The 27,028-nt window shown below is 43.4% G+C and overlaps 1 protein-coding gene across 1 annotated transcript; it reads right to left on the reverse strand.

Moving 5' to 3' along the window:
- On the reverse strand, nucleotides 1-26,514 carry MAP2K2 (mitogen-activated protein kinase kinase 2). The gene is made up of 11 exons (XM_088149308.1): nucleotides 26,216-26,514; nucleotides 20,054-20,264; nucleotides 16,516-16,662; nucleotides 13,569-13,646; nucleotides 13,267-13,318; nucleotides 11,944-12,068; nucleotides 10,269-10,482; nucleotides 7,321-7,385; nucleotides 5,789-5,850; nucleotides 5,038-5,083; nucleotides 1-3,174 (listed from the first exon to the last, which is right to left on the reverse strand). The coding sequence occupies exons 1-11, from the start codon at nucleotides 26,311-26,313 to the stop codon at nucleotides 3,064-3,066; spliced, it is 1,209 nt and encodes a 402-aa protein (XP_088005434.1). The 5' UTR covers nucleotides 26,314-26,514; the 3' UTR covers nucleotides 1-3,063.
- Nucleotides 26,515-27,028: the final 514 nt, after the last annotated feature.

The following is a 27,028-nucleotide window of genomic DNA, read 5'->3' on the forward strand; positions in this document are numbered from 1 at the left end:
CCAAACCCTGTGGTCACCCATCCCCCCCCCCCCGATTGCTTAAAGATTTACTTTTCTTTGCATTTTCTGCTGTTCCTGGGGAGAATCTGAATTTTTCTCATAGCTCTCCAGTGGGTGGGGGAAGGGGGAGGAAAACACCCTCCACAAACATGCAGCCCAGCGCTCCATGCTCCGTGCTGCCTTAGCTTCATCGACTACGACAGCAGCGATGCGACTGGATGTCTTTGGAGCATTCAAATAGAGTAACTCCAGCTTAAAAATGAAGGCCTTTAAATGATTTATTTAAAAAGCCATGGCTGAGGCCCTTAGACAATTAAAAAAAATACAATCCATTATGTTTCACTTGCAACGCCCAGTATATCTGAAACTCAGTCAGCAGCACAGGATGGACCAAAGGGAAACCTGAATTTCTCCTGGGCCCCAAATTGTTCCTCCTGACACTCTTCTCCAAGTAACTGCCCACCGTTGCACCCTTTTTCCCCTGAAGCAACCCCAAACTCGCTAGTCAGGCCACCTCCTGCTCCTTGCCCCTTCCTTCTTTCCTGTGAAGTCAAATGAAATCAGCTGAAAGGGAAAATAAAAGCGGATGGGTTCTCTGGGATAGGGAAGTTCAGAGGCGCAGAACAAAGGAGGAGTTCAGAGGAGGAGAGGCAGTGGTCCAGCACGAGCGCCAGACCTTCTCAAACAGAAGACCATCCCTGAGAAGCCCTCTCCCTCTCCCAAAAGGACGGCTGCAGACTCCAACCTAGAGAGGTGCAACCTCAGTGACAAAAGAATAAATCCTTCCTTGCCTCGGATGCCCTGAGAGCAGGACTTAAAGAAGAGCAACGGCTTCCTCAAAATCTTGAACGGAAGAGCAGTGCAAGCGGATCCTCTGCTCGAGGCAATTCACCCAAATTCAACTACAGCTGTGGGATCCAGCCTCACTTCTACAGGTACAAGAAATATTCTGGGGACTACTATTAAAACCCCACTTAAGAGAAAGCTTCCACTTTGCCACTAGCCTTGAAAAACAGCTTTAACATTCTGGGAAGGTCTTCTGCAAGACTTGGGTGGGAGGGGGAGGAGAGGGTGTGGGAGTCTGGGGAAGCCACACTGGAAACCTAGATAGCAGTATGGCTGTTCCGAAGGCATCCAACGGGGCACGGTTTGCTAGACACCTGAACCTTATTTTTTGCGTTCCTTGCTCCAGAGAGCTTGGAAGACTCACCCAGGTGCCTCTGTGCTGGGAGCTGGGCTGCCATTTTAGGAGGGTGGCCAACGAGGCTGGGGGAGGTCACCCCACATGCCCCCGGCCTGAGCGTTTGCTTCTGAGGTGGGAACCCTTTGCAAGCACGAGGGTTCCTGGTTAGCGAGGCAGTGCAATCGGTGAGCCTTCGCTCTGGCCACGGAGGGCGGCTCTGTCTGGCTCAGACCCCTCGCTGGGGCTTCCCTCCTGGCTGGACTGATGGATCAAGAAGAGGAGCTTAATTTAATGCCACAACCCTTCAAAGAGCCAACTACGTTTTGGCTGATTTGGGCATTTATCTTTCAGCTCGACTAAAAATATTACCCAGTTCTTGCTCAGGCAGCTGCTTCCACGACTGAACCATTTTTGTAACCAATATGTCAATGCTGGCCATCAAAATATGCATTCAGCCCACATGGAAATTTTAAGAATGCACACGCATCACGGACGGATGGATGGACAGAAGGGGAGAGGACTGAGGAAGTGAGGCAAAGGGGCTGAGGAGAGAGGTGGCCAAACGCTATGGCCCAGCCAATGAAGCTTTCAGAAGCTCTCCTCCTCCTCCTCCTCCTCCAGCTGCTGCAGAAGCTGCCTTTTCTCCGAGCCATGGAGGGCAAGTGCTGGAGCAAAACCCAGAAGAGCGCCAGGTGCACAGCCAAACTGCTATGATTACATCGCACCCTCTTGGGACAGAGGTGCAGAAGCATCAGTGCCAAAAGAAAGAAAACAGAAGCCAGGAAACCTTACGGGGAAAAAAGAGATACCGCTGTAAGGCGGCCTGAGTGTATCCAAGCAGCAGCACCAGATAACAAAACACTGGAGAGAGAAGGGACCGTGAAGGCCAGAGGCGCTGGTGGCGTTCACAGGATACATCCCTTGGTTCTGTAAGAACCAAGAACTAGCAGCTTTTCTCCCCCCGCCGATCTAAAGCTATCCTCCAAGGGGCTACCTGCTCTCCCTAAAATTCAGCATTCTGTAAGGCGTTCTGACTCATTGTGTAACCGAAGACTGGAAGGAGATGGTCCTTCAAGCAGGGTATCTCTGAGGGCAGAGCCAGGACTTGCCCTGTCTGCCCATTCCCCCCAGCCCCCAATTCCTGCCTACTCCCCAAAAAAGAGGGACAGTGTCCCTGAACAAAACCAAAGGCAAGGAGACAAGAAGACAGAGAAGAGATGATGACCACAGGAAGGAATTGAGGGCTCGCCAGAGACACACTTCCTTAATCTTGCAGCTCTTTTGCTATCTCCCCCAAACAGCCTCCAGGAAGTAAACAGGCCCATGCCGCCACTTCTCTGCCAATTCAAGATGCAACCACGTCGTCGTCTGATTGGCTAATCTGCCACCTTTGCCCTGGCCCCTCCACACGGTGAAGTCTCTGCCTGTCAGCAGGAGCCCATGTGAGCCATCCTCAGGCTCACCCACAAAAACGTACAGAAACACACACACACACACACGCACACACAGGTGCAGCCAGCCTATCCTGGAAGCTTTTTCTTCCCCTCCCCACAAACCAAACAGCAGCAGAGCAGTTCTCTGCCAGCCCTACCCACCCAAAGTCAAGAGTTTCAGAGAGCGAGTGATTCTCCCATTGCAGGAAGAGAAATGAAACCAAGCCATAAAACAGGAACAGAATGAAGCAAAGCTCATTTCTTCTCTTGCTGCTGAATGAGTGAGCAGTTTCTCAACCATCCCGCTTTGCTGTTCCGGAGCAAAGAGAGGGGGAGGAGGGGCAAGGCGAGAAAGGTGGTTCTTTCTTCTGCTGGAGGGCAGCAAACAGCAGCAGACAAGCAGGTGCACAAAAGAGGGAAAAAAGAACGAGGCAGTTGGCTTGGCGGTCACATGGCCGTGCGGGTGGGAGTGCTGGGCTGGTTCAACCGCAGCGTCTTGCATAGCCAGCCAGCAAAATCCACCTCTTCCACCTCGGCACGCTTGATGAAGGTGTGATTCTGAAAGCAGGGAAAAAAGGGAAAACGCTGTGACAACAGGCATCGGGTGGGCTGTCCAGTGGAAGTACGGGGAGGGAGTTATGGGATTCCAGAGGCCACCAAAAGCAGGGATCAGGGTCGAAAGGGAACCATGACCGTCAAAACTCACTGACTCCCACCTGGTTAAAGCCCTGCTCTGATGCTGTTGCATTTGCTGAAACTTCCTTCCATTTCCAAACCTTTCTCTGAAACTGTGCAGGGCTTTTAAAAAGAACACAAAGAATGCCAGTCGCAATAAGTGTTTGGGAACCTTGTCTAAATTCTGGCTCTCCTGAGACTGGTGGGAGCCCGTGGCCCTACTGCACAACAACCAGACCTAGCACGGCCGGTGATGAGGAATGCTGAAAGCTGCAACTGACCAGCATTTGAAGAGGCATGGGCTCTCTGACCCTAATGCAAAATGCGTCTCAAGTAGCAGATGGCATGTTTTAATTTCATCTAAAAAAGGGGGGGGGCTCCAAAGGAAATAGAAATCAGACAGTTGAGTTTAAAAAAGTTTTTAACTCCTTACAATTACACACACTCCAAACTGAATATTTTTTTAATTTATGGTTTATTTCTGCATTGTTTTCCTGTTATTATTCTGTTCTTGTTTATCCTTGATATTTTGTTAATGCAGTGTGTCCTAGGAGTGGAAACACCATTTTTAACGCCTCTTAGAGCCAGCAACTTTGTAGAATTTCTGTTCCTTGTAGATAGCAGACAACTCCTTCAATGTACACATGCTTTAGAAAGAGGTAAAACCCAGTCTGCTGTTTTGCACAGAGTCCAACATTTCTCTCTCACACACTCATTCAGAATAGCACTCTCCAAACGAGAGCTGCTCTTGGGTTCCAAGAACATTCAGAGCAAGAAATGCTACTGAAGAAAAACTGGAAGTCTATCTCAGCAGTGCAGCGTTGGAGCCCATTCTCCTGTCTGGAGATAAGGGACAGGCAAGTCCTGTGCTGGAGCCCACATTCTGTTTTGTTGCTCAACCTTGCCCACTTGAAGATGTGTGGACTTCAGCTCCCAGAATTCTGCAGCCAGCATGCTGGCTGAGGAATTCTGGGAGTTGAAGTCCACGTATCTTAAGTTGTTAAAGATGGGAAACACGGATACAGAAACTCATTCCTTGTTTCCCATAGAGCTTTCCCAGCAATTCTTTCCCAAGTCTTTAAGGATTTTTGTTTTGGGCAGGGGAATTCAGAAGATGTTACATTTCAGGGCATTCCCTGGATTCTTACAGTTTGGGATAATTTCGAAAATGGCTCACAATCAGCACCTTGCTTGTATAAGCCAGTTAAAAGGGGGGAAAAAATCCCCAAAACAAAGAAGAAACTCTTCAGATTCATTTTTGGAAGCTGGTAACACTAACTGGGAATGAAGAAAAAAGTCAGAACAGACCGGAGCCATCAGCACAAATGGCTATGATGGAATCTGCAGTTCCTGCATGGCTCGCATCTGTTGGCCTCCAGGGCCGCTGGTGGTGCAGGAGGACCCCATAGCCCCTCAGCCAGAGACCATCCCCTCTTTGCTGCAAACAGGCTGTGGAAGGAAAGGGTTCCCTGCCCAATTCAGGGCCTTTCCCTGGACAATCTACACAACCGTTGTGCAATCCTCAGGACTTTTCACACTTGGGACTGTACGCCCAAGAGAAGGACAAACTGAGCTACAGTTCCTCAAAGAGCCAGTGGAACATACATGCTCACAGCCAGGAGAGAGCGATAGTAACACAAGTGGATGTGGACCAATTTGCCTGAGTCCTGTGCAAGGATTTGGATTTTCTTAGTGTCAGAAATTAGGTATTTGAGCACACAGAGCACACAAATCTGCAATTCTTACCATCAGCATCTTTAGATCTGCCCGTTCAGCAGGGTTCTTAATTAAGCTGGGAAAAAAAGCAGTAAGAAGGTTGGTCAACTATGGCCACTGCAAGGCGTGCACACACACATTCTTTGGGATGTCCAACACCAGAGCTTGGGGAGTGCTAGATGCAGAAGGCTCTCATCAGCTGTTCTAACCCAACTCCCTCCACATGACTTACTCAAAAACGAGGTCATACCAAGAGCAAAGAGTAGCCTCATCCCCAAGAAGAGAGAGGAATCAACAGCCTTGCGAACAGCATTCAGAAGTTACCCTTTTTAACCTTCTTATGACAATAATATCATAATATCTCAAGCAGGGAGATGGCTAGCCCCATAGTGGTCGGTGTCCCCGGCCTGATGTTCCATCTTCTTGGATTGTTCTTTTTTAGTATTGTTTTAATTTTATATATATTATGCATTTTATATATATTTATAGTTTTAATGTCTTTGTAAGCCGCCCAGAGTCCCCTATTGTGGGGGAGACGGGTGGTGGAGAAATCCAATAAATAAAATAAAACAAACAAATAAATAAATAATCTGTGGCTGCCCAGTAGCTATGGCACTTACTTTTTAAAGGCCACGATTTGCAAGCCTGACGTCTAAGAGGGAGAAGCCATCATCCTGAATCTGCATGTTTTCAGGAGATGCAATCCCACAGACTCTACCTTTCTCCCTGACCCTAATCCCAAGGTTTTGTACTTCCCACTGGTAACAGCAAGACTTCTTACCATTTATTTACAAACTCCTGGAATTCTTGGGTGAAAACCCCATTCGGCAGTTTTGGAGGTGGCTGAAATACACAGGAAAAAGCAGAGGTGAGGTGTCTTGGGATTTGGGAAAAGCCATGTGAGTTCAGGAAACAGCCTTGGGAGAGGCAATGGGGGACAAAAAGAAATCACAGAGCCTCTGAAGAATTACAGGGAGTCATGTATTGTTCTTGGGACCTGACAACACTGAAAGTTTTACTGGGTCCAAATAGCTTATGCCATTTAACAATTGATATTGTGCATAAATGACTGGCATTGCTTAATTTATAATGCATACAAATTATTAGGCTGCAATTAAGGACACGAAGTAAATGAAGTGTTTGGAAATGAATCAATACGCTGTTTATGGCAATGATGGGCTACCATGGATTCATACGTTTGGAGTGATTTGAACACATTTATGTACAAATACGCCATTGAAATAAAAGGATCCTTAGCTGTTTCTAACATCATCAGGCCCTGGAAGGGAGTAAAAATTAAGTGATGGAAGCTTCTAGGCTCCACTGGTTGAGAAGAAAAGCCAGGAAAGGTAGGGATGGAGAACAATTCAGCATCATTTTAGGGGCCTAGGCGCTGAAGTCCACCTGCCCTCCCTAATCTGACACCACCACTCATTAGTTCATCATTCAACTTCCCAAAGAGCTCTGACCTATTAATGACAGCAGTAGCACAGGCACCTTCCTCGAAGTGGCGTCTCCACAGAGCTCTCTGCAGAATGGGACTGGGGGTGGGCCATTCTTGCTCTCTGCACTGAACTGAAATAATCCAGAGGGAGCCACAGCGTTTCTGGGGACTCATAATGTTGCTTTCTCACTTCCTATGTATTTCTTATTTCCACCTGCATGTTCTTCATTCTCTCTTTGGTCCTTTTTCCTCCCACAAACCCCAAATAGACTCCTTAATCTCTGTGACATTACCCTTCCCCTCTTGTTGCTGTATGTGAGAGGTAATGTCAACAGGAGAGGTTTTGGGCTCCTGGCTTTCCTCCTTTCATTTTAAGAATGTGTCTTCCCCCGGCAGCTTAACAGGCCCAGCACATCTCCATTCACCCTCTGTTTCTTTCCCCTTATTTTTACCAAGACTGAGAAACTAAAGGACATGGGCTTGTGTGGTTTTGATTTTACTGGCAACACCTTATTTTTATATGCAGTTAGACATGAACGACTCTCTGGAGGAGGATAGATTAGATGCTTCCCTCCTAACTTGTGTATTCAATGAAATGGGTGTGGTACAACATACAAAGTTTAAACTGGTTGGGGGCTTTATTTATTAAATACAAGTTGACAGAAAAGAAAGGCAAGGCTCACAGCAAAGACCAGGCTGACCAGCAGAGGCACCTGGCCAAGAAACACGAAGAGCCAGATATTCCACTAGATTCTTGATCTACCCACAATACTGTTTTAATCCCATACCCCCATTTACATGATTTAAAGGCATGAAGCAAAAGACCAACCCACAGAAGAGAATCAAAATGTCTTCTCCCAGCCACTAACCTCATTCACAATGTAGTCAAGCAATTCAAAAATGGCCATGGCAGGTCGACTGTCCATCCCATGACCTGCAGGATTCAAAGGAGCAAAGGACGGATGAAAAACTGTATGCATACGACACATCAAGAAGAATGTCCCCCTCCCCCCAGGATTTCCATCTTCAAGAAGCAACAACAAAATTTAGGAAAACTTAAGGAGAGTAGAATCCAGCACAAACTGAGGCATTGCTGGTTGGTCATGTAATCTAAAATATGTCCCAAGGAAGCGGCAGCACGTGTTTGAGATGGCCAGTTCCAGCTTCCACTGTGTAAGTTATGGGTTAATGAGACAGAGAGGGAGAGAAAGAGACACGAGTCATGACATAGGGCAGAAGGCTGGACTGAAACAGCAGTACCATTTGTGATTCACCTTGTCAGCCTTAAATAATGACCTTGCCTAGTGACTGAATTTCTCCCTCCCTACTGTAGAGTCCAAAAAGCCAGGACAATAAGAGCAGAGTTCAGTTTATTGAGGCCCACAATATGTGGCTGGTGGATTCTCTTGATAGAAGAAAAGCTGCATAGGCCTGAACATCTTTATCTATGGGAAAACGCATGAGTGACAGTCGCTAATTACCACCAAGAAGACTCTAATTTCCATTCTGGATACTGGATATTTTTATCCATTGATTCCTTGAGTTTTTGCAACTTTTGGGCTTGAAGACTGTGCCTTTTTATTCCCCAAAGCTTCACAATATTGACAGGTAAAATCTTGCTGAAACATAACCGACTTATTTGCATCAGTATATGCCATATTCGAGCCTCCCCAACTGGATGCCCTCCAGTCATCTTGGACTATAGCTCTCCTAAGTGCCAGCCAGGACACCTATGCCAGCTAGGCATATCTAGGTATAGTCTAACGTATCTGGAGGGCATCACGTCAGGAAGGATGACTGTACAGTCTTGAAAAGAAACTCACGGCAAATTTCCTAGCCAGCTTGTCTCATTTCAAAGCATATTTAAAGCAATCTCTCTAGTGGTGAGCCAAGGGAAGTACAAAACTTGTAAGATTCAGCAAGTCTGTAACTTGTTATTCTTCAGGAACGAATACATCAAAACTAATTGAAAGGCTATTAGTATTTACCGAAATTTAACACCTGACTTTTCAATCTGATGCCCCTGAGTTGTTTGGGCTACAGTTCCAGCCAGAATGGCTGGTGGATGAAGTCCAATATAACTGGAGGGAACCAGACCTAACCAAATTATACAAAACTGCCAACCTGTCAGTTCTGCTCACCTTATTTAGGCATTCTTGATCCTTCAAAGAGGACTTCTTTTAAATTATTTGTTGTTATTCCATGATTTCTGGTTACTGTCTCTGAATAGATCCCCTGACTGTTTTTTTTTTTTTTAAGTCAGATAATCAGGGAAGGCTCAAAACTTTTTCGCAAGATGACAGTGTGAGGAAAATACACCTTTGGGTGAAAGAAGTAAGTTTTTAGAGGCCTCAGATGAATGGGATCGCCTTAATAAAATGGAAATATAGAGGAATCTGCAGGCTGGTTGTAAAAAATTTATTCAACTGGTCTGAACTGGGGTGATTGCAAGAAGCCTCATCTCAAAGCCTTATCACAAACATCCAATATACAAGGCAGCTATCTTGCAGTTCTTCCTCGTATTTGGCACCTTGACTAACTTGTTACTTCCTCTTAGTAAGGCTACTGCTTTCCTTGAAGACAGCAGATAAGAAGAGGGGCAAATACACAAGGCATAGGAGGATGAGATAAGAAGGGGGGCAGAAAGTAACTTGAGATCTATTGCTTACTGATGTATGCCTGCATCATCACATGAATATGTATGTGTATGCATTATTTTCTCTTCCCCTTTCTTGTAGAAGTATATAAATATCAAGGTATCCATTTTGCCTGCAAGGGAGTGTCTCCCACTAACCCTTGGTGAGTCCCCTCCAGTGCCCACGGTCTAATAAACCCTGCAGTGAAGCCTTGATTATTTTGCATGAGAGTCCTGCGTTTTTGATCCATAGTGATGAATAGAACATGGCGACCTCTAATTATTCCATTAATGCCCTGCCCTTCCTCCAAAGAGCTCGGAGTAGTGCACAAGTAGTGCTTCCCAAACCTTTTCCCCTTAACCGGAACTCATGGAATTAAGCTAGACCAGTGTTTCTCAACCTTGACAACTTTAAGATGTGTGGACTTCATCTCCCAGAACTCCAATTCTGGGAGTTGAAGTCCACACATCTTAGAGTTGCCAAGGTTGAGAAACACTGAACTAAACTAAGAAATCATGACTGGCCTGAGTTACCCAGCAAGTGTTTCATGGCCAAATGAGGATATAACCCAGGGTCTTCCCTGCCCAAATCCAACACTCCGGCCACTGCCTAGATAGGCTTGAGGTTTACTTAGAAAATTCCCAGAAGATTCTGGGAGGCCACAAATGAGAGACAGAATGATTACTCAAGGGACTTCAGCTGCCTTGGCCAGGAAATCTTTTGTTTTTATTACCACGAGCATCTTGATCTCAAATATCAGGTTGGCTGACACAAAGTAGAAGGCTATTACATGACCACACATATCCAGAGCTGCTTAGCTCCAGCGGGGCCCATCAGAAATCTCTCCTCTACCACCACCCCCCCAAATATGTTTTATTTTTATGTACAGAAAGGGCTGTGGACGGTGGTTGTCAGACGTCCCAGTGATAACCACCATGCTGCCGGAATGATTCACAGTGATGTATATGCTCCTGGAACAGCTGGCAGATCATGGCCTACATGGCAGGAAGCAGCTTTGACTTCTAAAAAATTGAATTAAATCCCATTCATTAGAGGAATTAACCACAGTCTAGCTACCAGAGATTATGCTTCCTTCAAAAATTAAAACAAAACAAAGCAAAACAGTGATATAATTTCAATTTTCAGCAACTTCCCTGACTCCCCCAAGAGTCAGCTCCTACCGCTCACAGGACGTCCTGGGGGCCTGGGCCGCGGAGAGATGCTGTGGGGTTCCCCTTCAGCCCCATCGACCATGGGACGACCAAATATCACTTCCAGTTCCTTGCCATCTGGCGGGGGAATGGGATACCTTCCAATTGATAGCTCCACCAGGGAGAGGCCCATACTCCAGATGTCCGACTGAACTGAATAATGAGTGCCTTGTAAACGTTCAGGCTGCAAGCAGTCAAAACAGACGTGGGTTAGTTCTCTCTTGCAAAACACATATGTCAATCCCAGTGGCTCCTTCAACATACAGGTGTCTGCTGGTACATACCTATGTTAGAAATTTATGGCAAGCCAGCAGGAACAGAAGGGCTGAATTTTAAAGATGTTTCCCTATCAGGAGTTAATTACCAGAGCTGAAGAAGAACAGCTCTTCAGAAGCCAGGCCAAGAGTTATAATAAACTGTCTAGAGAACTTACTGATTACTGGATAATATGCAAATAAATACAAAGCAGAAAAATTAGATGTGCTTAATAGAGAGCATAAGATGCCTTCCTTCCCCTGCAGCTGAGAAAAGCTGCTTTTGTGCTGCCTTTGCTGTCACAACATACTGGGAACTAAAACCGTGCTGAAGTTTGGGGCTGAAAATGATGCATTATTTAACTCATAGGATGCCCAACTCCTTAAACAACTTGAATCTACTTCCTAAGTTATCAATGAACAACGGTTTTAAATCATCTACCATCACCCATGTTACCAGACTGGGTGAGGGTGGCAAATACTCCAGTCCACATGTTGATTACTCTCCAGAAAGACATATTTAGGGTAATGTGAAATAGAACATGTTTTAACTATACTCTTTTTGGTAATGCATCCAGATTAATCTATCTTCTGAATATCACTATCTTGGTACCACATCTGCTTTAAGACCTGCAGAGCTAGTAATCTAGTTATTATACAACTTCCCTTGGCAAACATACTGGTCCAGTTAGCATAAAAAACAAAGTCAGGATTCTAACTTATTGTGATCAAGCAAGGATGCTTGTAAAGACTGCACCTTCGCTCCCCACTTTGCTCCTGCTATCCGCAGAAATGGCTAAGCCATCCAAGGAGCTCCATCCATTTTGTGTGTTTGTACCCTGGCTTTGTTCCTTTTACACACTAGAATCAGAAGTCAGGTTTTGCATTCCAGCCTTACTGAGAAATCAAACTAGGGCGCAGGAGAAGCTTCCTGGTTTGTTTAGCTCCTCCTACTGGCAGGAGGAGCCCAATGGAAGCAACAGAATGGTGCACCAGCCAAGCAGGCACACACACAAAGTCAGAATTGTAAAGAATTCTGGCTATGGCATTGCTGTATTCAATACAAATGTTGGAACTTCTTCATCTACACCAGATAGGGTTAAGTAAGGACTTTGGGGAGGACCAATTACTGCTGACAAAGTGAAGGCACTCATAGCCCAGAGGAAAGAGAAGTACTTGAGATCAGGAAGAAACAAATACAGCTTAAAGGAAGACACTGTTTAGCTGCAGTACGGCATAAACCATCACGAGAGATGCTGAAAACAGGCAATATTCATTACATCATCCCCACACCAGTGGCCCTACAGTAGCTATCCTCTACCTACTGGGCAAGCTTTACTTGTCCCAACTCCTTCTTTAAACACAGTACGTAAGAAAGCAAGAGGACATACAGACATATAGGATCGGGTGCCCACAAAGGAATTCGCCATGGAGTCGATGAGCTGCCCGCTGACTCCAAAATCGCACAGCTTAATCTCTCCCCGTGAATTCACCAAGATGTTAGAAGGCTTCACATCTGCAAACAAATTTTTAGAGACAAAGACGGGAGAAAGAAAACGCTGAGAATGCACTGTAAGAAGCAATTCCAATTGTAGACCATTCTGGTGAAAGCTCTACGCGCTCATCCACATAATGAGCCCTGGAAAGAACCCTGCTTGATTAGGCCAAAGGCTCATTTAGAATCTTGGATTAGGAGGTATAAAAATTACTGCAGTAGATAAACCAGTAAGTAATGGTCCGAACTGATGCTTCTGAGAAGCTCCCAAGGAAGGCGCAAGTTCAACAGCAGCACATTCATGTAGGCTCCTGCAATTCAGGTTCCCCATAAAGGAAATAAGATGCAACCCCTGATTTGTCTAACCATCTTTTCATGCAGCCTATGCTGGGAGCTATTACTGAACTATTACTGCACAAAGTGGTACTACTTCTTATCGATTTCAAGCATAGCATTCGCCCTCCAGAGAGGCTCGGTTTTCAGAGTTTTGTAAGTTACAGCCTATTCTTAATGGCTGTACTGCGGGCATAATGAACCTGTGACTTTGGGCTGGCTTCATGTAGGTCTAGATGCTGTCCATCTCTTGGTATTCTTCAGAGAACATCTTGCAATCACTCCCACTCTGTGCACGCAGAGGGATACAGCAGCACAGAGACAGGAAGAGCTAGGCAAGTCAGTAAGCTCCACCCACGGTGACATGGTCCCTAATAAACTTTTCTGTGACTCAGGAAACTCACAGTGGAAACAAAACCCCCACAAAATAGTTCCATTGCTGGAGAGCAAAATTTGAAAATTTGCCTGTGATGAATTTCAGAACCATGAAGGGCCTTTCTTAATAAGCAGCCAGCCTTTTTCTAAGTTCCAACTCTAGCACGAAGGTGACAGAAGAGGCTGCCCGTGAGAGCGGCTGCCAATAAGAGGCGGCTATGGTCTGTGTAAGTGTAGGGCAATATAGAATATAACACAATTTCCAGTTTTTTGCCACCCACTCCAATCCACAGACTGGATGGTGTACTACACAGTCACAACCAGAAAAAAAAAGAAGTGATATGATATGATAATATAAGGCATTTGATAACTGCCTCCACCCCTATGTAATGCTCCTGGTTAAACAATGTGTAAAATCAGGCCTTGGAACTAGAATGATGTCCAGCAAATCTACACAAACCTACTTCACTTACATATACAGACACCTCCCTCTATTACAACCAACTCTCACCTCTGTGCATGATTTGGTGCTTCTCTCGTAAATAAGCCAATCCTCGCAGAACCTAAAATGGAGGGATGGGAGGGAGGAAGAGAAGACAAATGATCAGGATTTAAGGAATGGAAGCAAGCACGATCCCCCATTTTACAGACGGGAAACTAAAAAAGAGACACATACACATGTGTGACAGAACAGAGGACTGCCTTCTCCAATTGAAGGGGTAACCCAAGCACCTCGTAAGAGGATACAGATGAGGAATGGTCCCTCACAGACCCTCGTTTGGGGGAGTTAAAGGGAGGCAGTTGCATACTCACTGCTATACTGACTTTGCCCAAGATTTCTTCAGGAATCCTCTTAGCTTCTTTCAAAACCTGATCCAAAGAACCTCCATCCTAAAATCAGTGGAAAGGTGCTTAGGTTCACAATTATTTAGTCCAGAAAGCCCATTAGCCAACATTATCTTAAAGTTTAGAATTAGAAAACATCCCACTCAATCAAATAAATAATGGGAAAGAAACCATATTTAAGTAAGAAAGGGCACCGAGAATACCTTACAGTCTCTTGAAAGATATGAGGTACATAAAGTTTCAACAGCTTGCCTGAAACTAAACAAAGAAGGGTCAGGCTAACCTCAAGGAGTGTGCTCTGCAAATGGGGTGTGTTGCTAGTGAAGACACAACCCCATGTTGCCACAACCAAGGCTCTTCATAATGAAATCTACAGAAAAATTCACTGAGAGAAAAAAGATGATTCTCAACTGCTCTGGTTCACACAGTCAGGAAACAAAATGTTAACCAATCTTCTTTGACAACCTTTGACAACCATCTGCTTTAATCAGCTATAATTCAGGGAGGTTAATGAAGCAGATTCTCATTTTCCTCAAGATTCTTAGTATAATTTTGTAACTCGAGGTACCTTCCTCTTTGACCCAGGCACAGAACGTGCTACAACATCTGTGTTACTTGAAACAAAATATAGCCTGGCTAAGGCACCCCGTAAGCCTAAACAGCACATCTACTGAATTTGTACCACGGAAAGTTAAAATCTTTGCCAAACAAATGGAAAATATTCAGATTCCATGAAAGGAAAGGCCAGAAGCTGCAAGGCTGTAACAACAGTGCTTCTCTACATATGCCACTGTTGTGCTGGAATGGGACCAGGGAGGCTCATGTTCATGTCCTCACATGACCATAGGCCTCAGTATCTGTCACCCCCAATCAATCTCACAGGATGGTTGCTAGGAGGACAAAGTGGATGAGGGAGTATTATGTACGTGACCTTGAGCTACTGGGATGTAAGTAGGGATGCAAGATGAAAATGAGAGCCACCATCTGAATTCAGCACGAGGAGAACGCTCAGGACTACACTACTGGATGATTTGGAAGAAGACAAGGTGAATGAAGGTGAACACTTATATGGTTTCAGGGACAAATTGGCTTAATCAGAGAAAACTCCTCCTTCACCACTACATATTTATCCCATGTTTATTATTTATATAGTGACTTTAATATGGCACCTTAGATGGTAGAAAAGAAGAGGTCCCTGACCTGAGGAACTTAAAATACAACAAAAAGAGAAATGACAGTGGAAGGAGGAGGAAGTGGAAGGACAGTTAAAACAGGGAAATTCAATTCATATATCTATGCCAGCATTTCTCAACCCTGACAACTTGAAGATGTGTGGCCTTCAACTCCCAGAATTCCCCAGCCAGCATGAATTCTGGGAGTTGAAGTCCACACATCTTCAAGTTGTCAAGGTTGAGAAACCCTGATCTATGTTTAGACTTGTGATATGTGCAGGAACATGGCATTAGGCATACCTTTATACAACATTATCTAAGGCAGCTTCTTATCCCCTATGTTCACCATAAAGGCCAGTTCTTCCCAGTCCTTTGTCATGAAAAATGCTTTACAATCATTACTTTTTCCAAGTCACCCTGCAGGATGATTGCTAACTGTTTCGCTGTGCAAATAGGGAAGCAATTGAAGAGGTTAAATCCTTCTCCAGAGCAAGCATTCAGCCTGTTAGGATCTGAGCACCTGCTTCCAGGAGAAGAACTAAAGCCTACACCTCCCAAACAGTAATTGTCTCTTGAGACTCAGGAAGAATGATTTCTGGGCACCTTCAAGAAGCCTGCATTACAGATGGGTACTCATTATCATAATGTATTTAGATGGCTTTACTTTTGAAATGTAAACTCCCCAGGACTCTGCCAGTTTTATAATTAAGTCAACAGATGGCAGCATCTACTTTGCATTACAGACAAAGAAAGCAAGCAAGGATGGTGGAGAGAGGACATTTTCTCTGGTGACAGAGTCCATGCTAGAGAGATACTGGTCATGCCATGAAGTCAATTCAGATCAACCTGCTTGTTCTCTATCCTACGAAACAGACATTTACCACATTTATCACAGCTCTGATCCAGACGGACTCACAGAGAGTACTACTTCATGTGTCTATGAGAAACAAGGCTCTTCCTGTTATAGTATTCAGGTTGCCTGGCACCCAGGTTATTGTTCAGTGACAGAAAGCTGCTTTCTTCCAACTTGACAGAATGAGAAATGTATCTGACTCAGTGATGGCTATGAAGAGGCAATACCACTGCTGTTTTAAGCACATCTGACTGTTTTTGTAAGTTATTCTTTTTTTTTTTTTAATCTCACATATGGGTGAGTTTCCTTTTCAGTTACTTTGACTATGAAGCAAAATATACATTTTTAAGGGAATAAATACCATCTTGGCTGGAATCTCAATGCTTTTCCATTGACTACTAACATTTCCTAAAGAAGGAAATACTTAAGCAGCCATCAGCATTCTCAAATAAGCTGAACCACTTTGGCTATCTCAATAACATACAACGAGTTGATCTCTTATCAGTATCAAGCAAGTATATGTTAGGAAGGCTAAACAAACTACAGTAGCTCAACCTACAGTCTGCTTGCTTTTATGTTACATCTGAATTGGAATTCTGACTTGTTCTCCTGATAAGCCAGTATCTGAAACTATTTGATAACAAAGATCAGGAATATTAGCCAATCCCAATAAATCAGAATTTTCCTCATACCATGTAAGAAGGTGAGTTGTTATTAGTAAAAAAAGACCTGCAGTTTAAGCTGATGCAATAGGAAACGAAGGCAGAAATGCAGAGAAGAAACATTTAGAATTAGCTTTTAGAATAATCAAAGCTTGGTAAGCTTCACTAAAACCTTTGATGCTGAGTAAGGCACCCCTCCCATTCTGCAACAGGGAATATGCTCTCACCATATGCTCCATGCAAATGCTGATCTCCCCATCACTGTAGAAGGCGCCATAAAAACCAACAATGTATGGAGAGTTGCACTCGTGAAGCACTTGGAGCTCCCGGATGATCTGGTTTCGTATGGCGGGTTTGATCTCCAAGTGAATCAGCTGTGGAGGGAACAGGAGAGAGACATCAAAGGATGAAGACTCTGCAAAACTGTTCCAACAAGAAGTGTACTGCAACAGCTTTTTCCAGCGAATGCCTCTCAGATATATATGGACTACATTATCACTTTAATCACACAGAAGCCTAACTCAAAGGTGGGATTCAGCCCTATGAACAATTAGTTAACAGCAAATAGCCCAGTCAGAAACTCTAGTATCCTTGGGGAAACCTTTCCAAACTAGCATTCCAACTTGAAAGTATTATTTTGCTAAAACCTATGGTTGCAACTAAATGTAGGTATGTATAACTTAAAAGTATTTAATGTTTTTATAGCATTACAGTCTTGAACACACAACTATCTTACCTGTGCCAAATTGTTTTTGTTTTTTATAAATTCTTCCAAGCCATAGAGACTTGGAGAGTACATTAGCCAATAAACAGCAGACAGAGGTTCCAGCCCCATTACTAATAGATGAAAGGTAGTTAAGGGGGAATGGATGGACTTGAATCAGTCAAGCACATACATCTTCCTGGAGCCAAAGTTTACTGTTTTAAAATTCCTTGCTAACAGAAATTAAAGTTCATGAGTTGTAATGTAATGCTGTTAATGTAATGGCATGTTCTGCTTTCTTTTAAAAGGCCAAACGCTAAAGCATATACTCTGCATCACAGATAGCTTTGCTAATCAATCAAGGTTTCACGTTGTGCCGAGTCCTAAAATTTGGTTCATGGGGCACAGCTCATTATGGAACAGCCTCATGCAAATAAACTAGTATTAAGCAGAATCAATTTAACTGATAAAATACGATGTTGTTAGTCATTAGTCACTACATACATTTCTTAAATTAGTCAATAGCCTTTGACTATTAATACATTTCGAAACAGAATGACTACTGGGCGAAGTATAGACAGACCTCTAGATTTGGCACTCTCTATTTGCACTGCAGGAAAAAGCTGTTTCACAGCTGCTGATTTTGCCATAGATTCGCTTTATTTGAATTTGTACTGGGATTCCGTAACACTGATATTAATTCAGTGGTTCTTTCTGCACTGTTTCCAGCTTGCTTAAACGATTAAAAATATATATATTCCATTTTGTTAACATTACAGAATTTAAAACTGCAGGCAACAAGCCCTCAGTGTTCGGCTATTTCCAGCAAGTCATTTGTGCAACTGAGAAACACACTTTCAATATAACCAGAATTTAATGTTCTAGTGACCATCTGGGGAATTTCTATTAATTAATCTTTCTTTTAGTTTTTATAGCGTATTTTTAATCTGTTGTACTTGAGCCATTGTCTACGCATTGGGGCAGGTCACAAAACAATGAAATAAATTAAATACGCCCTTCTTAAAGTCCTAGAAACAAGAATATCGGTATATATGAGGAATGCAAGTTTAGAAATATAGTTTTGCAATACAGTGTCCATTCACATGAAAGATGAAGTTGTATTGTGTTATGATTGCATGTTCAACCCTGATATGTGTTCTCCCCTTTAAAAGCTATTGGCAGGCACTCCTGTGCAATAACTGAGCACTATGGGATGGCAATTATGGCTCTATATTTGCTAATGATTCTGCATCCAGGAAAGCATGCAGTATAACCTACTTAGCAGTGCAAAAAAGAAAAGATGCAGCAGAAGAAAAGTGGGAGGTAAGCAGTCACCATAGGAACGTCTGCAAGGCTCAGGAATGGAGCACAGAAACAAATTTACTGAAGACTGTTCACAGAAGAGTTCAACACCTTAGGCGGCTCAAATGTTCTTTCCATATCCAATGTTCAATTTTCCAAAGGAAAGCGAACCTAACAGTTCAATTCCGACCTTCTCTCACATCCTTCACAGGGAAAAGGTACAAGATACCCATCCTGCCAAATCATCAGACTTTCTCTCACCTGTCACAGAAGAGGACAGATAGAAAGAAGAAAAGGGGAAGCAACAAAACTCAAAAAAGATGGTGCCAAGACCCTATTAGGGCTTCATCCTGTCTTTTTCTCTTTGATCTCAATGTTGTCATCAGGTAAGTAGAACAGGGCACATAAGCCAAGCTAGAAAATGTCCAAAGTCACAAATGAATTTCAGATTCTCTTACTGTAGTGCTACAGAGATGGGAGAAGTCCATCTAAATGCTTTCTTTCATCTGAGAGAAGAACACCTGTTAATTTTTTTTTGACAATTACGACTGAAAGTAATTAGTTAGAAGCCAAAAGAACCTCACATTTGCTGTTTAAATAGACATCAATATAGTGTCATGAATGCAATCTTGCACCAAAAAAAGGTTATTTAAGTAAGTAAATTTACATGGCTGCCCATCTCCTAACAGTGACTCTAGGCAACATACAAAGATTAAAACCAGCAATTAAAAATAATAACTCATGATGCCTAAGGTGAATAATACATTCCAATCATAAGACCACATCACCAGCAGGGCTCGCCTAACCTCCTGGCCCAAGCTCCTGGGGAAACAGGCAGGTCTTCAGAGCTTTATGAAAGGCTAAAGGGCCAGATCCAGATGACAACTAGTAAGTCATAGCAGATGATAACTTCTAGCCAATCTTGACTGATCTTGAAAAGCTAAACAGGGTTGGATCTGGTGAGTACTTGGATGGGAAACTGCCAAAAAATTTCAGGGTCACAAGCTAGAATAGAAGAGGAGAAAACACTCTAAAGTTGCCAAAAAAGCCACACCAACATGCTTGTGTAGTCATCAAGCGAAGTCATCTCAAGGGAGGCGTTACCTTTTAGTAGCTGGTGAAACAAACTCTTAAATAAAATTCTGTAGATACCACAATAAATCTAGAAAACTAAGTACTCATGGCGAAGTCCAAAAAATTGGATTTAAAAACAAGGATCTCAAGTTCATGGTGGTGCCTCTAAGTACTTGTAATATTTTTGTATTAAATGCTCTTTATTAATTAGCAGCAAAGTTCCAGATTAGTTGTTAAGTCCTCTTCAGCAAAATGGCCACAACCTTGAACTTGCATAAAATGGTTGGTTACCTGAGGGGCCACCCGCTTACCCTACCCAACTTTCTATCGCTCCCTCCCCACCAGGCAGCAACCACTTCTCTGCCTGTGGGCCTGGGACTTGCAACTTCCTGCTGGTTTCCCCACTGACTTTGGTTGTGGGAATCCAGCAGGAAATTGCCTTGCCTAACGACCATGGGATTTGGTTAATGATGGCAACCGAGACTCAGGCAACAACCAATTGCTGTTGTAAGTCAAGGACTATCTGTATGTTCTTTGAAAGCTCAGCTCAAAAATTGCAATTAAACTTGTATTCTTATCACTTATAAGTTTATTGCTATGATGGTATCACTTCTTGATATCTTTGGCTCACTTCAGGCCCATGCTGAAAACTTATTTGCCCTTTTTCTCCCCTTACCCCGTCTCACCTTCCGTGCCATAATTAGCCCTGAGGGTTTATGTTGTACTTTGGTGACCACCCCACCATTACCAGCTCCCAGTTCTGAAATCCTCTCGAAATCATCGTCTTTTAGTTCTCCAACTTTGGCCTTCTGTGTGAGAAAAGCTTCCAATCGCTTCTTCTGCTGCTCATCCAGCTCCAGTTCTTCCAGTTTTTTCTGGAGGTCAACAAGATGAGCTCTAAGAGGAAACAGAGAGAGAGTCATCAGGCTGGCTAAGATCTATGCAATACACCACTGCGTACACCAAAGTGGAGCAGCACGGCTATTACTACATTTGCTAGTGAAAGTGAAAGGTTGCCAGAGTGGCCTGCTTGAAAATCACTAGGCTGCCATGATTCCCCAAATTTTTCTACTGAATACTAAGTATTTTCTTAACTCTGCCCCAGGCTGGATTCTAATATTTAGTGTTGGTTACAGGTAATGCCTATTTTCTCAATTTAAACAAGATATTCTCCCGGCCAATTAAACAAAATGTTGATAGAAAATGTTTCATTTTCGGTTACCAAATACAACATTCTGCCAATTGGTTTTATCATTTGATTTTGATTTGCCTTTTTAATGTACATTAGGGTTATTTTCTTTTTTCTTCTGGATGGTTTTAACTTATTATGAGATTGTTAGTTTTCATAATCTCCTTCCCTTAGTTCTAAGTGCCTCAACCTTCATCCCACTGATAGTAGCTTCTTCCAAATCCTCTTTTATTCAAGATGATTTCCTGCCCTTCCTCACTCACACAATAATTTACTAGACAAGCTCCTCAGTTAGCTTTTTTTCTCCCAGCTGCTAACCCATTCACATGTCATTCCACCTCTATACCTTGCTTCCACTCAGCAACATGCTATTTGCAGCTATAATTGGGAATTACAGCTCCCCACACTGCGGCATGTACAAGATTACTGAAGATAGTTTAATTTCACTGAGCCTTAAATTCAGACTAATCATTATTGGGGGAGGGATTATCATCATCATATTCATTTTTGAATTGCTGGAACCTGCACAATGGGTTTTTGACTTGGGTGGGCCGTAAATAAAGTGAGCCTCATACTTCACAGAGATACAATTGACCAAATTAATCTCTTTAATGCAGACAAGAATGAAGTCTTGTACAGAACGTTTGGGTACTGTAGTACACAGACATCAAAGCCCTCTACAGGTAGTCCTTGACTTACAACCATTCATTTAACGACCGTCTGAAGTCACAATGGTGCTGGAAAAAAGCGACTTACGACCAGTCCTCGCACTTACAACTGTTGCAGTTTCCCTATGGTCACATGATCACAATTTGGGCACTTGGCAACCATCATGTATTTATAACAGTCGCAGCATCCCAAGGTCACATGATCACTATTTGTGACCTTCCCAGGGGGCTTCCGACAAACAAAGTCAAGGGGGGAAGCCGGATTCACTTAACAACCATGTGATCTGCTTAATGACTACGGCAAAAAAGTTCATAAAATCGGGTACAGTTCACTTAATGACTGCATTGCTTAGTGACGGAAGTTCCGGTCCAATTGTGGTCGTAAGTCGAAGACTACCTGTATAGGTCTATGTTCCAGGGTCTTAATTCTAGGTTTTTCCTCCCACCTTTCCATGTCAATGGGTATTTGGCTGATCTCCCATTGACCTTGGAAGGTACCTAAGCAATGCTAACACGATGGCTCCCTTTAGCATGGGAACCACTGGGTCAAGCTTTATTGCTTACAGTGAAAGAGAAACTGAAACATATCTTAATAATATTAAACCTCTCCAAGTCTTAGGCTATAAATTATGAGAAGTTTCTCCACTGCAATGCCTACTTTGTGAAATCCTTATTATACCAGCTCACTGCAAGTTTTAAATTTACTGTATCTGCAATTCTATGTATATTTATTCAAAGTAAATCAAATAGAACTCAGAGATACTTATTTTTAAATAAGAATCCATCGAATTCTGATCTTAAAAACACATTTTTATTCTAGAAGGCAGAGGAGGGTCCATTTGGGTTTGTGTATGTGTTTTTTAAATATTTGCTGTTGTTATTGGCTATAAATACTGTGGCTTCAGATATTCTGTAAAGGGAAAACATTCCTTAAGAAAAAGAGAAAAACTGAAAAAAACTTTTTTCAAAAAAGAAGGATAGAAAGATGAGAAGATGAACAGTACATTTTGTATCACTCCAGTGGTTCCCAGATTCCACCTCTTAAGTTACATAAATTCCCATTTAAAATATGCCCTGTTTAAAGTATCTAAAGCCATAAGTATTTTATGAAAGACTGGAAACCTTTTATAAACTTTTTCCTAAAAATGGATAAAAGTGACATGTGATTTCTGGGTTTGCTGATTAAAAGGGCTGAATATGGGAAGAAGGAACTATATAATGTAGTTCTAAAGGGGGAGAAATGATAAAAGTTTGTAACTGCTGTAAAGATTGGAAGCTACTTTTTAAATTTTTCTTTTTCTGTTTCTAGCACTTTTTCTTTTATATTTTTCTACTTTTCTTTCATACATTTGTTTTTGTTTATCTTTTAATTATGTAAAAATTTTCAATAAAAATTACAAAGTATCTAAAATCCACCACTTTTTTCCTTGTTCATTATTCCTCCTGTTTTTTTCCCTTTTTTCTGCAGTTCTTATCCCTCTTCCACACACATTTAATTCCCCTCGCATTTTATTCACACACCTCTAGCATGGTCTTTGAACACTACCCTTTCTTTGATCTGAATCCCCACTGCTCATAGCAGTCCTTTTGCCCAGAAAACTGCACAAATATTCTCCATTACAAATATGAAGATGTATGTAATTTCCTGATTCATTTATATAGCTCGAAAGGACACACAATATAGTCAGCCACCCTCCACCAAGCTGTTGGTTTTCTGCAAATCTGCAGCATTTCCACCAATCCACCTCAGTCTCTCTAGATATCACTACTTCTTATTAGATGATCAGTGTGTGGGACAAAGGTCCCAAGTTCAAATCTCTACTCAGCCATGTAGCTTACCACTCATAAAGGTCTCATGCTTTATTACTTCGCATGTTATGGTGGTGAAATGTGAGGCTAAATTCGGATAATACTATGAACAAACATTTTTAAACATTTACTATGAACAAACATAAGAAAAAACATTTTTACCTAGTGTGCTATGCAAATCCAACTAGTGTGGCTTTACGCGTTATGCTTCAGTGTGTCACTGAGTAACTCATGGTTAAATTAATGAGGGATAAGCAGGTTATGCAAATACAGCTTAATTATATGTGAGTGTATGGGTCTGTGTGTGTGACAGAGAGAGAGAACACTAAGTTTTGAGCTCTCTAAGGATAATAGGAATTTCAATAATCAATAAAATACTGAAATTAATGCTCAAACACATATATACTCCAAAATTTTAGCTTAGATGGCATAATAAGATTTTTGGGAAAGTGTCATGTGCACCGTCACAAATTAACTGCCATAGGGGATAACCAATTCACAAAATGGCTGCAGCTAGTTACAGACTGGGGCGAAAAACAAATAATCTGTGCAAGAATCCGCACATATAGTGGTCCTAGTTACACATTTCCATACTCCCAACTGTTCAAAGTTGTTGTAGGAATAACATTAGAGTGAAAGCCAGGCAAAAAAGAGAATGCCATTAATGCTGCCCTGAACTCCTTGGAAAAGACAGGATAAAACTATGTAATAAATATAATTACAAAATTACTATTCAGTTCTATTACTGGCTTTAAACTATTGCTCATCTTTGAATACCATTTCTCTACTCAATACCCCCAATTAATTTTCTTCCTTATTTCCTCTCCCTGCTACAATATACGTATTCCATTTTTAAATGTTTTATGGCACACACTTTCATACTTTCTGGACCAATACTGATTCTCCCTCTCCATCATTCAACATTCATTTCCAAATTATTAATAGTGCAGAAGCAGATTAATAAATAACCTAAACAACGTATGTTACTACCATATTAATATAGATTATAAGAAAAACCTGGCTGTATCAGGATAAGAGACCACCTAGTCCTACATCCTGTGTTGTTCAGTGGCCAACCAGACACATTCTGGAAGCTAAAAATACAGGGAGGTGACTATCATCTTCCATTGTCACTCCTCAGCAGCTGGTAATTATTCAAGCATGTGAATCAGGATATATTATTCTACTATCAAAATTAGCAGCTACCTACTGATAGTTCTAGATGGTTTTTCTGGTCCCTTTTAAAAATAATCTAAACTGATGGTTATCACTACAAGTAATGGCAATGAAAGCATATTTAACTATATTTAATATAAATATATATATTTAAAAAACCCTTCTGTTATTTCCCCACATGTCGTTTCAGTGAATGTCCTCTCCTTCCAACAGCGAGAAGGCAAAAGGCTTCTGTTTGTCAAATACTTTCTAGAAATTATTAATATAAATACAAAGTGCTACAACCTTTAAATACTGTACTTTAATACCATCCATTCCTTTTGTCCACATTTCCATACAGGATTCATCCTTTATATGGCTAACATCCCTCATCACAACTATGACTTTCCAGGTCATTGACAGCAGTTGTTCTTCACCCCTGTAACTAACAACACCTCAACTTATTTATGAGAACACCCAATTTCAATACAAATAGTTCTAAAAGTGAAAGCCTTTTGAATGCCACTGCCCTGCCAGCCCAAGCTTCTCTTCTATTCTTAGAGATCTCTTCAAGCCTGCAGCCTCATGTACACTTTCTTGGGAGTGTGGCCTATTGGATTAGAAAGTCAACTTCTAACTAAATTTCCAAAATACCCAACGTTCTCCTTCTTCCACCTTCTTCTTCTCCTCCTTCTTCCAGCTGTCTCCCCAATCATTACTTTGCCACTTCGGTCTTCCTCCTATAGCGCATCAGTACTTCATCCATAATAAATAATCTCCCCAATTCTAGTTTGATTTTATAAAAATGCATTTTAAATATTGTTTGAATCCCCCTTTCACATTTTATTTGGGCAAGAATGCTATGGAAGAGGTTTTCACATATAAGGGGATGAAAGAGTAGCATGTCACATAAAATATATCAAAAGAAGATGAAGCCATATTTTAAAACTGTTCATAAGTTGTTCCAGACATCCCTTTGGCCACTGTAGAATAGAGTATTGTTTCTCAATATTCTATTCGACTGGAGTAGTGAAACCAGGACTTATTTCAGCAGAAGTGGACATAATTTTTCCAAGATTATTTTAAGGACAGATATATACCCTTTCACTTCTTTCTGGCACTGCTCCAACATGATAGACTTAACAGGTTCTTACAGTCTGGTCTGAACTTATATTAACATCCCTATTATCTGTCAGACATGATAGGAAGCATTCCATTCTCCATTATCTGTACGTGAACAATTACAACCTTATTTACTAGCAAATTTTGTTTATCACTCTGTAGACAGAGATAGCAAAGGCTGTGACAGTGTTTTCCTCGAAGAGGTGTATCCACAAAAACCTTCCTCCTCCCTTAATTACAGAATGAATACTTGGTCTGCCATATGAGGTTATGGCAAACGACCTATTTTCATTTGTTTTCAGTGAACTGTTATCTGCTTTTGCTCTTTTCACCACGTTCAGGGGGCCACCGCGTCCCTCCTCTCTGTCCAAGTTATCTGAGCTTCGCGGCCGCCTTCCTGAGGGGGAAAGGCTCAGACGACCATCCCTCTCGGGGCAGAAGAAACTGCCTCGGCATCGCCCCATTCCTCTTACCCATGGGGCTCATCCTAACGCCCCCGTCCATCCTCCACCCTTTCCTGGACCTAAAGGCGAAGGCTGCCCCCGCCCCCGGTTCCTGCGAGCGGCTCTGCCTTCCTCTCGGGGCTTCACCTGGAAGCGGCGGCCGCCCTCGCCAGGTTCCCGCCGTTCGTGGATCGGGATGCCCCTCGAAGGGCCGACGGCCCCCTCCCAGCGGCTCCCCCGGCCATTCATCGCCCCTCCGCGGTTCCACGCCCACCGCAGCCCCGTAATACCTTCGAGGAGAAAATCCTCCTCCTCCTCCTCGCTCACCCCGGCGCCCTTCATCCCGTTGCGGGCTGCCTCCCTCTCAATACCTCGCCCCCGTTCCCTCACACACACAACCGGCGTCCCTTCCAGCAGCCCCACTCCAACTGTCGCGGGCCCCGGACGGGGCCAGCCACTCACTCGGAGCCGTCGCCCTCGCCGCCGGTGGGGCTGGGTCCCTCGGCGATCGTGGGGGTGATGTTGAGGGCCGGCGGCACCAGTTTTCTTTTGGCCGGCATGGCAGCGGCGGAGGCTTCGGCTTTCGTTCCGTTCCGCCTAGCGAGGGACCCGCCTCAGAAGCAGCAGTGGCGTCGTCATCGCCCGGCTCGCTGCCCTAGGCGAGGCCGAGGCTGCACGCAAGGCCTAACCTCTCAGCCCGGCCCTGAGGGGAACGCGAAGAGGCGAGGAGAAGAGAGGAAGGGGGCGTGGCTGAAGCGCCAGAGCGCGCGCGCGCGGGCGCGGGGAGAGAGAGAGAAGGACCCCACCCACGATCTCGCCGTCCCACGATTGGCTGGAGCTGTTGCCGCCCCCACCTCGCGATTGGTCGGCTGCCCGAGAGTTGAGGCGCGCGCGCGAGCCCTTCTCCCGATTGGCCAGGCGCTAGAAGAGCTGCAGGCCGAAGGGCCGCGCGAGCGCGCCCGCGCGCTCGGGAGAGGAAGCCCTCCTCGCGATTGGTCGACTCGCCCAGAATTGCAAGAGTGAGAAGACGTCGAGTGAGAGACGCATGCGGAGAAGCAGGGAAGGGGGGAGAAGGAGGAGGAGGAGGAGGAAATCTCGCGAGAATAGATCGCGGTTTTTTTTTTTTAAACCAGGGCCGAAATCAGGGCTTTGCTTCCAAGCGCCGCAGGAAAGGTTGGCGCATGCGTATGGCAAGCAGGGGTGCGAGCTCGGAAAGAGGCGGGAAAGTTTTTCGGTGCGCGAGCAGGGGCTGAGGTGAGGCGGCGGCTGGGCCTC

Source organism: Python bivittatus, unplaced genomic scaffold (assembly GCF_059951505.1).
Source record: "Python bivittatus isolate LINGU-HERP-01145 unplaced genomic scaffold, Pbiv_v1 ctg000580_np1212, whole genome shotgun sequence".
NCBI classification, from domain to species: Eukaryota; Metazoa; Chordata; class Lepidosauria; order Squamata; family Pythonidae; genus Python; species Python bivittatus.